Source organism: Siphateles boraxobius, unplaced genomic scaffold, assembly GCF_051911475.1.
Source record: "Siphateles boraxobius isolate OS27281-9 unplaced genomic scaffold, OSU_SipBor_1 22, whole genome shotgun sequence".
Taxonomy (NCBI): domain Eukaryota; kingdom Metazoa; phylum Chordata; class Actinopteri; order Cypriniformes; family Leuciscidae; genus Siphateles; species Siphateles boraxobius.
In genome coordinates, this window is record NW_027508833.1 from 23,575,436 (window position 1) to 23,591,039 (window position 15,604).

General features: G+C 37.0%; 1 protein-coding gene across 15 annotated transcripts in view; it reads left to right on the forward strand.

The window, feature by feature from the left end:
- The window catches only part of ston2 (stonin 2), a 34,661-nt gene extending 19,346 nt beyond the window's left edge, over positions 1-15,315 (forward strand). For 2 of the 15 annotated variants that reach the window (XR_013206625.1, XR_013206627.1), the window contains exons 4-8: positions 1,578-1,751; positions 7,481-9,349; positions 11,960-12,162; positions 13,443-14,812; positions 15,054-15,315. Coding sequence is in view for 11 of the 15 variants with exons in the window: in XM_077239193.1 (XP_077095308.1) it covers positions 4,619-4,982; positions 7,481-9,349; positions 11,960-12,229; positions 12,295-12,350 (2,559 nt within the window). In the remaining 4 variants the exon portion in view is untranslated. Of the gene's footprint in view, positions 1-1,577; positions 1,752-2,142; positions 2,158-3,782; positions 5,351-7,223; positions 7,295-7,480; positions 9,350-11,959; positions 12,230-12,294; positions 12,494-13,442 lie in introns of those variants that run through there. The other 13 variants (XM_077239192.1, XM_077239196.1, XM_077239200.1 and 10 more) reach the window with 12 other exon arrangements.
- Positions 15,316-15,604: the final 289 nt, after the last annotated feature.

Consider the following 15,604-nt stretch of genomic DNA (forward strand, 5'->3'; position numbering starts at 1 on the left):
GACTCTACTCTAATTTTTCAAGCTGATGATGCAGTCGTGTCTTAGACTTATTATCATCATCATAATCATATTACACATCATCTTTTTTGTCTTTGTCACTGTGATAATCAGTCAGATGATGTCAGTTCATTGCTTCAAACCACTTCTCTGATGTTTTTTTCTTGTGTAATAAAGAAAAACATTTACATTATATCCATTTTTTATCCATTTCAACCCATGTCCCCAAATGTTTAAATTTTTATAACATTGACAAGTTATTCTTTATGCTGTAGGTAGGCCATACAAGTTTTAAAGAACTACTTTTGTGAACTCTTTTAATTGAGCTCCAGGGGAAAATCCATTGAAAGGGAATAAATCCCTGTATGGTTGGATTTGTTGCTAGGCAGTGTACACATCCTGCTTGCCATGTTTCTGAATCCCAATTGTTTGATTAAGCATCGAAGTTGCCTACATGTATTGAAAGAACTGGAAGTGTGTCATCTGACTTTATATATTTACTCCAACCTGAATTTAGAACCATTGTTGTTTGAAAGCATTACTCTATCTACATAGTAATTCATAACATAAAAAAATGTGTCCTCTAATAGCTATTACAGCAGTTCTAATTAAAATCTTTGAGTAGATTGATTCAATTGTTTTACGAGGCTGATACACATCAGTATGCTGTGCTATCTCACCTCACCCTTGATGTTTAATCCTTTTACTAAAGTACTTTTCCCCACTGTGAATATTTAATAGTCTCTTGTCCTAATTCAATGATAACACCTGTTCATTAGCAACGCACATTTATTTGCACATACACATACAAGGGTTGTGCACCATCCACAATTAAAAATGACAATGCCTTTGTATTCCAATTCAATTTCTGAATTTGAATCAAATTCTACCATTACAAATAGGAGGTAAAATTGTCTTGAATTTCAGGTTGAAAAGAAATAGTTTAAGGAAAGTAATTTAAGGAAATTAAAATGGAATGAAATTCAAATAAATTATAGAAACAATTATCTATACTACCAATAAAAAGTTTTTTTATTTTCTATAATTTTGTTTTTAAAGAAATTATTTTATTTAGCAAGGATGCTTTAAATTGATCAAAAGTGACAGTAAAGACTTTTTTCTATTTCAAAAAATTCTATTTAAAATAAATACTGTTGAATTTTAAGAATCTTAGAAAACGTATCACAGTGTCAAAAAAAAAATAGCAGCACAACTGTTTTCAACATTGATAATAATAAAGAAATGTTACTTGAGCTGCAAATCAGCATATTAGAATGCTTTCTGAAGGATCATGTGATACTGAAGACTGGAGTAATGGTGCTGAAAAAGCTTTTCCATCACAGTAATGAATTGCATTTAAAATATATATTAAAATAGAACACAATTATTTTAAATGGTAAGTAATCATATTTCACAAGATTTTACTGCATTTGGATCAGTAAATGCAGCCGTGAGAACATAAGCGATTTCCATATTTTTGGGTGAACTATTTATTTTTAAATCCAGAATTTTGCTTGTTTATTTTATGAGTATGTACCACAAATGTTTATCTCTATAAAGATATTTCTGTTTTATTACAGCTCCCAGACATAGCATTTGCTCTTCAGCCAGTTTCTGGAGTACCGTTCCCCCTTCAGAGAGCAGCCAATCAGAGGAGCAGAGCTCCGTGAGCATGGGGGCGTCTTCCTGTGACCTGCCCTCCCTTACCACCGAAGAGCCACCCAGTCAAACACCCTCCTGTCCTCACTCTCCAAGTGAGTACCCCACACACAGTCTATACTAGTTAATAAATGGGTAACTCTCATCATCCAAACGTCTGCAAGTGGCGGTTTTATATTCACCCAACGCCTCAAACAGTAATTAAAGTCTGTTCCCTCGTGAGAAGACATAAGGAAGTGAGAATCGCACAGGAAATGCTTCACACACTGAATTATCCATCAATAAATCCCTTCCATTGCTCAGCACAGCCTCCAGGGTCGCATCCAGGAACGCAGGCGGAATGAAAAGACGGCAGGTTTAGGAGTAAATGATGAAGGAATCGGGACAAATAAATTCTCGCAGTCTATGACAGCTGCTCCTCAGACGCTCCTCTCGTGTGAGTGATGGTGGCTTTGAAGGAACGCTGTGCTGATTTGAGGCAGGACGCTCTCTCTCTCACAGGTAATTTGCGGTGGAGCGGTTAGCGCTCCTACACGATCCATCTCAGGCCTCTCGTCTCAGCCCTCCAGCAATAGCTCACTCAGACCAGGGTTTCTATGGAGACAGGAGAGGGTGAGGTGCTTAAGACGGTTTTATTTATTAAAATGCAGCATGCTTCATTTCTCAGACTGAGGGAAGATGAAGTCACTGCAACAGAATTTTCACTTCAGGGAGAAGTGAATGGCAGTGCATGATATTGAGTGTTAGTTAAAGCAGATGTTACACTAAATAGTCAACTGTGTAATTACGACAAGCTGCACTAGAGTTTTAGGATAAAACGATTTGAACATTCTTTAAAAAAGAATACATAAATAATCTTCACTTTTTTTTCTAAAGTTAAAAAAAAAAGTGGCTAGGAAGAATTTTACGAAGAATTTTATTTGTAAGAATGTACACTATACAATTCAAAAGTTTGGGGTCAGTATGGTTTTTAAAAAGAAATTAAACTTTTTAGTCAGCAAAAATGTGTTAAATTGATCAAAAGTTACAGTAAAGACATTTATTATGTCAAAAAAGATTTCTTTTGTCATCACAGGAATAAATTACATTAAACATAGAGAATATTTCACAGTTTTACTGTATTTTTGATCAAATAAATATGGCCTTGTTAAACAACAGAGTTCTTTCAAAAACATTAACAAATTCTTACTGACACTAAACTTTAAATGGTAGTGTAAGTCTACTTTAAGTCACTTTGGATAGTTGCATAACGGAATGAATAATCTGTATATAATAATCTATCTATAATAATCTAAATAATAATCTCACTACTTTTGTACTTTTTTTCTGAAGAATATGTGAGTAGAAAAAAAGGTGTTCTGAGAGGTTGCTTGGATGTTGCTTTCTGTTACTCAATTAATGCTTGTCTCTGGTCTCTTGATATGACTTGGGTTGCTCCATGGGATTTTTTTTTTTTTTTTTCATCCGTTGTATCGGCCAGATGTCGGCATACCTGTACTCAACAAATCTGAAGATTTGAGGTGTCATTCATGCCTGTAGTACAAATAATCTACATGCTCATTAAACATTTGCAATAGTAATAGCAATCATCAAGTCTTTGTAGAAGTATTTGGGAGTTTTGGATTTTCCATATGGCCTGTCTATGAGAGACACCATTAGACCTACCTGGAGGCCTTTGCTCCTGCTCTCACTATGTTGAAATCTTGGCAGCAGGGTGTTGCTCTGTTTGTTTTCCTTTCACCATGTGACCCATGGGTGTTTGTCCATGATTGTTTATTTACATCTGAATTAAGAGTAAATTTGCTTGTAATTGCTGATTATTTGTGTACATAGTCCGCTGTAATTGTTTAACCTGCTTTCACTGTTTGTACACATTGCACATCTCAATTTTATTTTTCTAGTGAACGTTCTTGCCTTGTGTTGTGTGTACTTTAAGCACTATATGCCAAACGTTTTCTTTAGAGGGGTTCTTTGTGTGTGATGTACAGCTTTTATTCATTATTCATAGTTAGCTATGAATGTGTCATTGTAAGTGGAGAGACTATCGGACACGAGTGAATATGAATATTTATGCAACAAGGCAGGTCTTTATGAAAGCTTTCTGTTGGGACGTGCAGTGTATAAAGGATATACAATGCACATTTTCATTTCCTTCTTATTCCATTTCCGGTGGTACATAAGAATAGTGTTGTTCATAGAGATGCATTGGGTGTGTGCGCTCAAGAGAGGAAGAGAAAGAGCATGTTTGTATGTGGTTTTGTCATATCCAGCCCACACAGAAGGACATTGTCGTCAGTTTACAAATCTCTACAGGGAACAGCAGAAGTAAACTGTAATCTCAGATCAGTAGAGGTTATAGAGTAGAGCAACAGCTTGTTTAAGAGCACATCCTGCTGGGAATTTTGCACGCTCTCTCACCGTCTTTGACCTTTGACCCCTGCAAATGTCCTCGCAAAACATGCCTCCTGTGACTCACACCTGCAGCTATCACTCGGTTTCACATTATAGGAAAGATCTGCCTGCTTCTCACCAGCATAGTTTGGCGAGTTTCAAATGGGATACATCATGGGAAGCAGGATTTTTCTCACTTGTTTGAAATAAATAGTTTGAGGGTTTGAAATGGGCATTTCAAATTAAATATTACAGTAAGAGTGCCAGTCTTGAGATCAATATATGCATTTGATGTGAAAAGTAATCAGTTTAAAAGGGTGTAGGTGTAGTAAATTCTGCAGTAAAACCAGCAAAATAAAGGTCAGTAGCTCAGTGCTGTAGGAAAGGATTGAGCGATCTCAAAGCAGATCAAGACGTCAGTGTAAACACAAGCTGTCACCCATGTGTCTCAAGTCTTAGTTTGCAGTCAGATGCCGTTTGACTTGCACATTTTATAGCTGTATAAAAATAGTGGTTTGTCGCACACCATCATGTTATTGATGAGTCAGTTTCTGCATCACATTTCCACATAATGTCTTCTCTTTTATATGACACAAAATCTGGATTTTCACGGACATGGTTACAGACAAACACGAGAGAGCTAAGCGCGGGCAACTTTCTGACCTTGTTTCCCACCAGTCGTATTTTTAAAGACTGCATTTCTGTGTTGAGGTGTGGCAGAGTTTCTGCAAAGACAGCTACCTGTCAAAAACTTCAGACTCCTCTTAAGAGGGAGGCAGGCAGATCAACAGGCATCTACATGTCTGTGCGGGCACTCCATGGACAGAGGAGGTCATGTGACCTGCTTCTTACTGCTTGGTGCCGTAGTAAAGTCTCACAATCGGTGTCCCATCTGTATTCTCTCTTTAGCACCTGGAGTCTTGACTGCTGTACTGGTGAGTCTCTTTCTCTGCACTGTTGCTTTGTGGCAGGCTTTGCACAGAGTGTTTGTATAAATGTTTTGGCTGACTTTGGCTTATAATTGCTTCTGGATCAACATTGATGCGATAGGAGTTTTGATTTTCACCATTCTTCCTTCCTCTTTTAAGAAACATATAACATGGGCATCTTTTATTGCTGATTAAGCATGCATTCATCTTTCAATTCTGTACTTTAAGATTTAAGTTTGTGTAGTTTAAAAAAAAATAAGAAGCGGTCTGCGAGCATTTGTTGTAATCCCACTTGGCATAGCTTATACAGCCTCAGGATCAGCACTCTATCCATGCTGAGTTTAACTTAGAGCTAAAAGTTTGAAGAAATACCAGTAAGTTGATGCTTAGCAACAGGATTTTGCTTTTTTTATGATTTTCTCAGTAGAATGGAAACTCAAGACTGCAAATTATTTAACTTGAGAAGCAAGTTTGTAGATACTGTTGTTCTTGTTATAAGTATCAAGTAAAAAACAAAAAGCCAGAATGGTGTAAAAACAAACAAAAATTGGACATATTCTCAGAAAGGAACTTAAGCAGTTTTTCTTAAGCAAATTGGTCATATTTTAAGGATGTTTTAAGGATGTTTAAAGTATTATTATTTTTATTTTACTAGAAAAAATATGCTGAATAAGAAAACAAATTTTGCAGTGTATACATGTGTTATGCGATTAAACTGCAGCTTTGTTGGAAGAAAAAATATTGCTACTATTGTCAATTTATTTATTTTTTTTGTGTGAATTTAACTTGAACTTGTTTGGACCTTGAACCTTTTTTTTGATGGTTACAATTTGTATCTCACCCTCTGGCTGATTTGATGTAGTTCATGTAAGAACACGAACAAACTTGCTTTGAAGGTGTGCAGATTCTGTTCATAAGTATTTATGTTTTCGGGGCATTGCATTCACAGGAATCATTTTTTTTCTGAGTTGGGATAATCTTTTAACCTCCTTCCTCCAGGGCTGATAAGATCTGAGTCTTGAAGTCTCTTTATGTCTGTGGTCGCTTCTGTGTGTGCACATGTTGTGTATTGTAGTCTTTTATTACTTTCTGTTATAGAAACCGTTTCAGTTGAGTAGATTTGTAGTGTGATAAACCCTGTTGAACTAATATGAGAAGATTAGCAAAGCCACAAGCCATAGCGCACACTCTCTCTCACATTAAATAGTAAATGTTTTAAGAGACTGGGAAAAGGTAGCCTGAACAATTCAAGTACACATTATTAGCTGTTTATGGATTTTGCTCTATAATTCTATTACAGATCATAAAAAGGGTTGTTTGTGGCTTTTGATTTGGTCTATAATTCTATTTCCGATCATATCATTGTTGTTTGTGAATTTGCATGTGTCAAAGTCTGGGAGTGCATATGCTCTCATTGCATTGTGCAGTCATGCCAGTTTTGAGCCTGTGAGACAGACCATTCACTGAGTGCTTTGTTGCATTGGCAGAGAAAGTAGGTCTGAGGTGGGGAATGCTGGTGCCTAGCAACAGGTAAAGACTCTTTCTCTCTCTAATTTGGCATTGGAGAACTGGAACAGACACGAGTTTGAGCTTGATTTTAAAGTACCAAGGAGCAGAAGGATTCATTAATGAATGGATGATAATTTTTGGTATCACTCTTATTTATGCATATTTGCCTAAGGTACATTTATAATCAGTGTCTCCTTTTTTAAATTGAACTTGTTTACATGACATTTAAACAAAAAAAGACTGTTTTAGTGTGAAATCAATCTTTTGAAGTGCATGTAATCGTACTTACTGAGTCAAAATGAAGGCAAAACTGTTGCATGGAGTTACAATAAATTATTAAATAATTGTGGATTAGGGTAAAAAAAAATCTAACAGTAAGAATGTCTATAATGTGGTAAACAGTCAAATTATTCACAGCTAAGTAGAGGAATTTCAAAAAGTAATTCAAGCTCTCGTGGTACGTGTAGCCACTATCCTCTGTGATCTTGGTGTAACTATAAATATTTTTTTTTCCTAGTGCAAAAAAATCCACAACTCTCAGAATAAAAAAATATTTTTTTCATAAAGTCACTTACACCTCTTGTTATGAAATATTAATACATCTGTATTGAAATTAATGCGTAGCATGTGAAAAGAGAGTGATTGTATGTATAAGTGCTTGTGAATCGTATTTGATTAGAAGCTGTCTGTGTTCTGTTAGTGGAAATGTCTTTCTTTACAGCTTTTTTCTTTATTTAGACCCTAAATAGTCCAAACCAGTGTGACTTTTCAGAAATAGGTTTCAGAAAAAAGGGCAGTGGAAACACCAAGTAGGTCATCCATTTTCTTGTTTATAGCATTTTGTCTGCCTCTCATAAATATGACATATGCTTTCATTTGTGTTGATTCCTGTGAGAGAATGCTTCTGTTATAAAAGTATTTATTATTAAATGTCAGAGAGCTCAAATTTTATCTGAAAGTGTTAAAACAGCTCTGTCTTCTTTATTTATTGATAGATTCTTCTGTGTGCCAAGAGGATGAAGAAATAACCATGGATTCATTCAACTGGACAGCAAATAACCAACACGCTAATGGCCATTCATACGTCACCTCCAACCACTTTACCAGTTGGGTTACTTTTGATGATGATGAGGACATCCAGTCTCCAGGAAGACCTTCTAATATAAAACTGGATAATCTCAACAATTCTCCACTACAGGATGCCAACAGCAACTTGATTTCCTCTTCCATTTTTTGTCAGATGACAGAGAGACACATACTGGACTTGACCCCTAATGACACCAATTCCATCTTTGCCTTTGATAACACACTATCGAACAACAGTGTCCCTTATAACAAGAAGAACCCTTTCCTCGATGATGAGTTCTCCAACCTACAACCTTCTCCTATTAACCCTTTCAGTGCCTTTTTTGAAAAAACAGACCTGAAAACGTCCCAAGGCATTGGCTTATGTCCAGAGGCACTGAATATGTCCAGCTTCAGCTCACCATTCTTTGAGTATCAAGATGATGATATCAAAAAGGAATCTATTTTGCTTTTTTCAGCTCAGAAGGACTCTGCAATTGGAAAAGATAGTGTCCCACCAGGCTTTCCTGTGGATGGTCTGGATCAACTCAAGAATATACATATCTCTGACCCTGACCATAACGGTAGTCCTACACTACCAGATGATTCGGTGGATGAAGTTTGCTCAGATGATTCCACCTATAAACCAGACCACATGACTCCTCAGGAAGGCTGGCCCATGCTCCTGCGCATCCCTGAGAAGAAGAACATCATGTCCTCACGTCACTGGGGACCAATATTTGTCAGATTGACAAACAGTGGCAAGCTGCAACTTTTCTATGAGAAAGGGCTAGAAAAGCCCTTCAAAGAGTTCCAGCTAAACTCCCAGCATGAGATATCTGAACCCAAGCTCCAGAACTACGACGAGAACGGCCGGGTTCATACGATCAGTTTAGACAATGTGGTTTACAAGGAGAAGAGGAAGATCCAGCCCAAGGTCACTGTGGTTCATTTGCCCGTAAGAGAGCAAGTGGTGAAACTAGGGACCACAAACTACCAGGACTTCTTGAGCTTTCGTCATGCTCTGCAGGAGAGGCTTGTAGGACTCTCAGTGGATCAAGAAGGTCTCAACTGGCCATCGACTTACACTGACGAGGAGGTCCATGTGGAGGTGAGAGATAACTTTTATGGGATTCTGTCCAAAGGGGACGGTCGCATCTTGGAGCAGCTAGTTTTGAGCCGAGTGAACATGCTAGCATTCTTGAATGGATCTCCACCTTGTAGTATCGGCCTAAATGATGTCCAGGTCAAAGGTAAAGAGGTGGTTTCTCGGCATGACATAATTCCCAACACAACATCACGTTGGATTCAACTGCAGGATTGTCGACTGCATGAGTGTGCAGACCAGTTGGAGTTCACAGAGTCCCGTGCCATTACGTTTAGTCCACCGGTTGGTCGTCGCTTTGAACTACTGTGTTTCCGCACTGCTTTCGCAGAAAAATCCCTTCCCTTCACCCTTAGAACTGTCGCTTGCGTCAGGGGTGCGGAAGTGGAGGTTCAGTCCTGGCTGGTGATGTCATCGGGGTTCTCATCCAATCGGGATCCTTTAACTTTAATACCTTGCGAGAACGTTGCTATCCGTTACCCCATACCAGAAATTTGGGCTAAGAATTTTATGCGGGAGAGTGTGACGGGAGAAAAGTCCCTGAAGGCTCGATTCAATAAAGGAGCCAGCTTTGGTTCAACCAGCACATCAGGGTCCGAACCAGCCATGAGGGTCACGATCGGCGCGGCTAAATACGAACAGGCCTTTAGGTCTGTGGTGTGGAGGATCAGTCGCCTACCAGACAAAAACTCAGGTGAGAACTTAGGTCTGAGTTTGAGGTAGCTATGGTGTCAAATGGTGTGACAACAGGAATTATCTTGGCCCTTGAAAAAGTTTTGAACGCAGGAAGATATCCTCGGTTGTTTTGAAGTTAAAAAAGTAGTTGAGAAGTCACACAATTATTGTATTTTCATAATGAATCAATTGCAGCCACTGAGAGTACTCATGCTCTTCCCTGTTTTGTTGTTGTTGTTTTTGTCAATTTATTTACCTAAAAATCAAAATTGTTAGAGCATTAGCGTAGAATAGCCATGATGCACTCTCTACATTTCTAGTTAAACTGATCTTGTTCTCCTCTGTTACTCTAATGCAATATCAAAGCTTTCTTAGAGCTTTTTTGTTTTATCTAGCTACTGTATTTCATTAGATGCAAGTTAGATCAATCAAGTCAATAAATGAACCAACAATTTTGTCACTGTGTAATGATTTTTGCCATTGCTCTGTATGAAAGATTATGAAATTATGCCAATATTTGAGAACACTACTCTTATTTTAGTGTGTTTTTCTCTATTGTCATGATGAGAATATTAGTATAGGTAGTAGATTAAGGATTTTTATGTTTAGATGCTGCTGAATAAATCCTCACAAACCCCCAAATCACAATGCTGCAGTAACAAGCCATGCCTCTAATGCAGTATTGACTCTCAAAGCAAGTGCAGTGGTGTAGAAATAATCTTTTATCCTTTTTGTTGATTTTCTGTTGTCATAGCATTTGCATTGTGACCAGTGCTGGTATTTTTTTCTGTCAATGGCCAGTGCTTTAGGCTTTTCAATAGTACATCAGCAGGGATCCCCTCCCCCTGTATGAATCTGATTGGTTAGACAAAGCTCAAGCTGTCATTATCTGTTAATTCCCAGACTCACTGTCTTAACATCATTGAGCTTTACAATTCAGTGCAATTCTTTCTCTCTCTGTTCTCTGAAGTAATGTTTCAAAGATTATTTTTTTTTTGTAAAGTTAATTTACTCGCCCTCGTGTCCTTTCAAACCCACATGACATGATTTTTTATAGACCACAAAAGGAGGTATTTTGAAGAATGTCTGTCAGGCTCCTAAAAGGACAAAAACACTATATAAGTATCATAAAAGTAGTTCATATGACTCTTGAGCTATAGCCTTCTGAAGCTGTGCAATAGCTTTACAAGAGCAATTTTAAAGGATATGTTTAGGTTTAAGTTTCAGTGAATATTATCATTTTTTGCATTTTCAAATACGTGTCGCCATCAAGATGAACATAAACCAAATCTGTTTGGCCTCAATGACATCAAGTCTGGCACACCTGTCATTTCTTGAGTTATCTTCAGGTCATTTTAGTAGAATCAAGGCCAGTTCTGTGCTAATGATAAATTATACATTACGCAGCTCAGGTCCTTCATCTAAAACGCCATGTACTATAGTTATTTCCATTCATTAATTATTTGCCTTAAAGCTGCAGTAGGGAGTTTTGAGAAAATGTTGACTTAGCCTGAAAATTTGAACAAGCACAACTTACAGGTCCGACCCCCTTGCTCTCTGCTACGCTACAGCCCTCCCTCCACAGCTCCTCCCCCACAGCGGAGCCTGCCGTGAACGCGCAGGCTAGTAAGCAGGACCACCGATGACGGCGGATTATAAACAGTTATGAAACCATTCACTAATAGGGACGAAACATCAACAATATGCTTTACATTGACTATGGCCTGCCCATACTTTGACTACAAACTTGGTCCTCAAATCATTATGTATTTTGCAATACATGTAACTTTATAATGTTGCACTCTTTCTATAAGTTATAGCTACTAAGATAACGTTAAAGGATTAGTTCACTTTAAAAAAAAACTTTTACTGATAATTTACTCACCCCCATGTCATCCAAGATGTCCATGTCTTTCTTTCTTCAGTCGAAAAGAAATTAAGTTTTTGGATGAAAACATTCCATGCTTTTTCTCCATATAATGGACTTCAATAGGACACAAACGTTTCTAGGACCAAATGACAGTTTCAGCGCAGCTTCAAAGGGTTTTAAACGATACCAGACGATGAATAAGGGTCTTATCTAGCGAAACGATCGGTCATTTCAAAAATAAATAAAAAACTTTAAGTTTTATAAGCACAAATGCTCGCCTTGCTCTGTTCTGTGATGCACAATCGTGGTCCTATTCGAATTCGTTCATCCAAATGAACAAATCTTTTTTCGAGTCATTCGTTCGTTGAATGAACGAACTGACTCCGAAAAAGATTCGTTCATTTGGATTAACGAGTTTGAACAGGAGAGTCACTAACGACGGTACGCGCTCGCGCTGTGCAAGAGAGGGGCGATCAGTGCGTACACGAGCGTGATTGACACTGCTAAGACATTCCTCCTGGCTCTGATTGGTTGTTTCTGACCGGGAGCGGTGTATTTCTGCAAATGGCAGTAGGACCACAGGGAGGAGCCAGAGGAGCTTGATTTTTTTCACAGATTATCTGTCTCATATTCTACTTTGAGATAGTAGAACATGACATAATGAGAGTTTTAACAAATATTTGTTTACAAAAGCTACCTACTGGAGCTTTAATATTTTATAAATTACATTAATATGGTTGTGGAATGTATTTTTTATAGCACTGGGACATCCTCATACGTTCTTCTGTCGTCTGGAGCTGGGCTCAGATTGGGAGGTGCCTCCTAAGTTTGAGTGCCTGGTAGAGGTTGAGTTTGACATGCCCTCTGCTTCTGCGTCCAAAGCCACCGTTCGCTCTCTGTCCGTGGGGGACAGAACTGACTTCAAGAAATGGATCACCTACAAATCACATTACTCCTATCAGGTAGTGTGTGTGTGTGTGTGTGTGTGTGTGTGTGTGTGTGTGTGTGTGTGTGTGTGTGTGTGTGTGTGTGTGTGTGTGTGTGTGTGTGTGTGTGTGTGTGTGTGCGCGTGTGTGTGTGTAGGAATAGTGAAGGTGGAGAAAGCTGTGCAACCTTTTACTTAAGTTGTCCTCTAGGCAAGGAGCAATGAGGTCAAACTAACAACACTTTTCACACCTTAGGGGTACACATTGCCACTTTGAATCAGTATAAATATAATACGAATTGAATACATTTTTAAATAAAAATATAAACATAAAGTGATTTATTAATGCACAATTCAATGTCTTATTTTGCTCCAGATTTTCATTAACCATCCACGAAAAAGATTGAAATATTATAAATAAAATGTATGAATTAATATTAGTGTATTAGTTATATTATTTGTAATATTTTATACTGATTCTTTATATTAATAACTATGTATTTTTATACATAACATAACTTAAAAATGCCCAAATCACAGATATTTATATATGATTGGTTCTTTCTAAATACTGTGTAATGTCACATCTAGCACATTTGCTAGATTAAAGGTTGGCACATCTTACCCCACTCTCCACTAAATATGTGTTAGCGCAGTGATTACAGCTATGTTTATACCTTGTTAGATGTTATACACCTGTCCTTACCCTCAAAATCACACTTTAGGAAACGGGTAATTTAATCTGGTTATTTAGTGGTGATGTTCAAGCCCTTTGGGACGGGTCTGAGCTAAATGTCAAGTACTCTTGTGACAAAACCACTGAAAGATAAGTTGTCACCCTCAAGCAACCTGCTGTGTCAGCTGCCAGAGCTTGTTTTCCCTACTGCATTCCGAACATGTCATTAAGGTGGCTGGAGCTGTTTTCTACAAACATCTGTTCCTATTACTGTTCAGCAGCCACAGGGAGTGATTCATCACTGAGCAGAGGTGCGCAACAAACAGCAGGGCGGCAGGAACAAGATGTAAAACTCTGCCTGTAACCTCCGTATAGGAATGACAGCGAAACCTGCTGATGAAGCATCTTGCTGTATATGATAAATGCATCATAGCTGCATAGCAGGACAGTGGCAGAAGGTGTCTGAACCCCAGTGAGGTCAGTCAGGCCCAGATTGAAATGGGTGATGCCTGAGATTAGGTCCATCCGTTTACACTAGGTTATTACTCCCAAATTCCTTGCCTTGTAATCGACTGCCTCCTTGTGGCAAGCATTTGCTACTACTCAACTACTCACTTGCACTTGCTTCTGTTGTCCTTTAGGTGGCAGTCGAGCAGAAGAATGAGAGCACATTGAAGGGTCCTCAAAACGAGAAGCCAGACGAGTGCACTCATCAGTGAGGAACCAGGAAGAGAGGGAGGGGCACAGGTTGCAATTGTTGAATGAGAGAAAGTTCAACCCTGAACTAGTTTTCGTTTACATTTATTGCCCATTTGGGCAATATTTTGAAATTTAAACATATTCAGTAAGAATGATATGTAGAAAGGGAAAACACACCACAGACCCCTCGCAAAACACTACAGCATATTTCCAGATCTCCACATTTGTTTCATGTCTAAATATTTCAAGAATATGAATTACTATTCCAGCAAAGTACAGAGCTTTTATTTTACAGACATGAAAACATTGCTCTGCCCATTTAGTGAATAACTCACAATCATCTCATTAAGTCCAATAATCATCTTTGCCTGAAACAATGCAGCTGCCATCTGTACTGCAGATATCACTGAGATTTTTGTGTATATTTGTGTATATTTTGGCCTATGAAGAGTAATTTGTGGAGGGTTACCAGATAAATTTTCTTGCTATTTAACTTTGTACAGAGAATAATGAGGGACTCGTTAACTAACACATTTCTGATTTCTGAACTGTTTTAAATTAGAAGACAAATAAGTAAACCTCACTAATTTCTAGTTAAAAATAAATGCTTTTATAATGTAGTATACATGTATAATGTATAAACTAGTGCAAATGTACTAGTGATGTGAGGACATGTTTACCTTAGATGTGTGTTCATGAGTCTATTATCACATTTTAATTTGTTTTTATGAATATTTATATTTGAATGCCATTTACAGTTTTTTTTTATTATTATTATTTTTTTGTTTGTTTAAGATCAACACATTTCAAATGAAAATAGCATTCACGTTCAACTGATCTTCAATCTTGAATTAAAATTTTGCCTAACAGTGAGTTCTTAAAGCAGGAAATAAATCATGTATGTCAAATACTCTGTACTTTGCACATCTTGTTGAGTTTAAATGAGTGTATTTTGTGTTAAACTAGTGAAAACTGCTGTAATGATGTCTTTGAAAATTTTTTTTTTTTTTTTTTACTGTGTGCTTTGAACAATTTTCAGGTGTACTGCATCTTTTAACTAATGGTTGTTGACATTGTACCGATAAGTAATAAGTGTTTAAAAAATACATTTAAGATAACAAATAATATTTGTGCATTATTTCATTTCATGTTGTTTCGGTTTCGGGAATCGCAGTTGCTTTGATTGTTCCATGTGCACAAACCTTAAATGATTTAAAAAAATATATAATGTATGTTTTAATAATAATTACAATGAATATGATTTAAGATGGCTCTGTTTTCTCCTGTAACACAGAGGAAAACATTCGACAGAGTGTTAACACTTTACAATAAGGTTTCATTAGTTAAATTTAGTTAACATGATGAACAAAGAATGAACAATACTTTTACAGCATTTATTAATCTTAGATAATGTTAATTTCAACATTTACTAATGCATTATTAAACTCAAAAATTATATTTGTTAACATTAGTTAATGGACTGTGAAATGAACAAACAATGAACAGCTGTATTTTTATAAACTAATGTTAACAAATGAGACCTTATTGTAAAGTGTTACCGAAATAATTGTTAGTGTGAATAATAGTTTATGTTTTGAGGTTTTTTCGGGATTGAGTGTTGTTTTTTCTGGGTTGGTTTTCTTTGTTATTGTTTAAAAAAAATTATGCTTTAATTGATGTAGTATGGATATATATATATGTTTTATTTTTTATTGTCTTCATAATTGTAATTCCACTAACATCAATCATTCAATCAGGCACCTTTATCTCTCAACTGGACGGCATGCATACAATAAAAGTATGTTTTAAAAAAAAGTGACTGGCTGTTTTCCCTCATCTAGCTTATATTTTGATGTTGTGGATGGTATGAGTCTATGCTATATGGTCTATGCTTTTTGCCTTAAGTTTGAAATTAAAACATTTGCCATATGATCACAATATAATGCACGATCAACAGACATGCTCATTAACCTTTTAGCAAAATGTATGGACTACAAGTCGGAAGAGCAGAAACATTCACAACACATTTGTACTTGGATGTATTATCACTTTCCAAAATACTGTCAAGTGCTTCACCAGAGTTGCTCTACCTCTGATTCAGAGG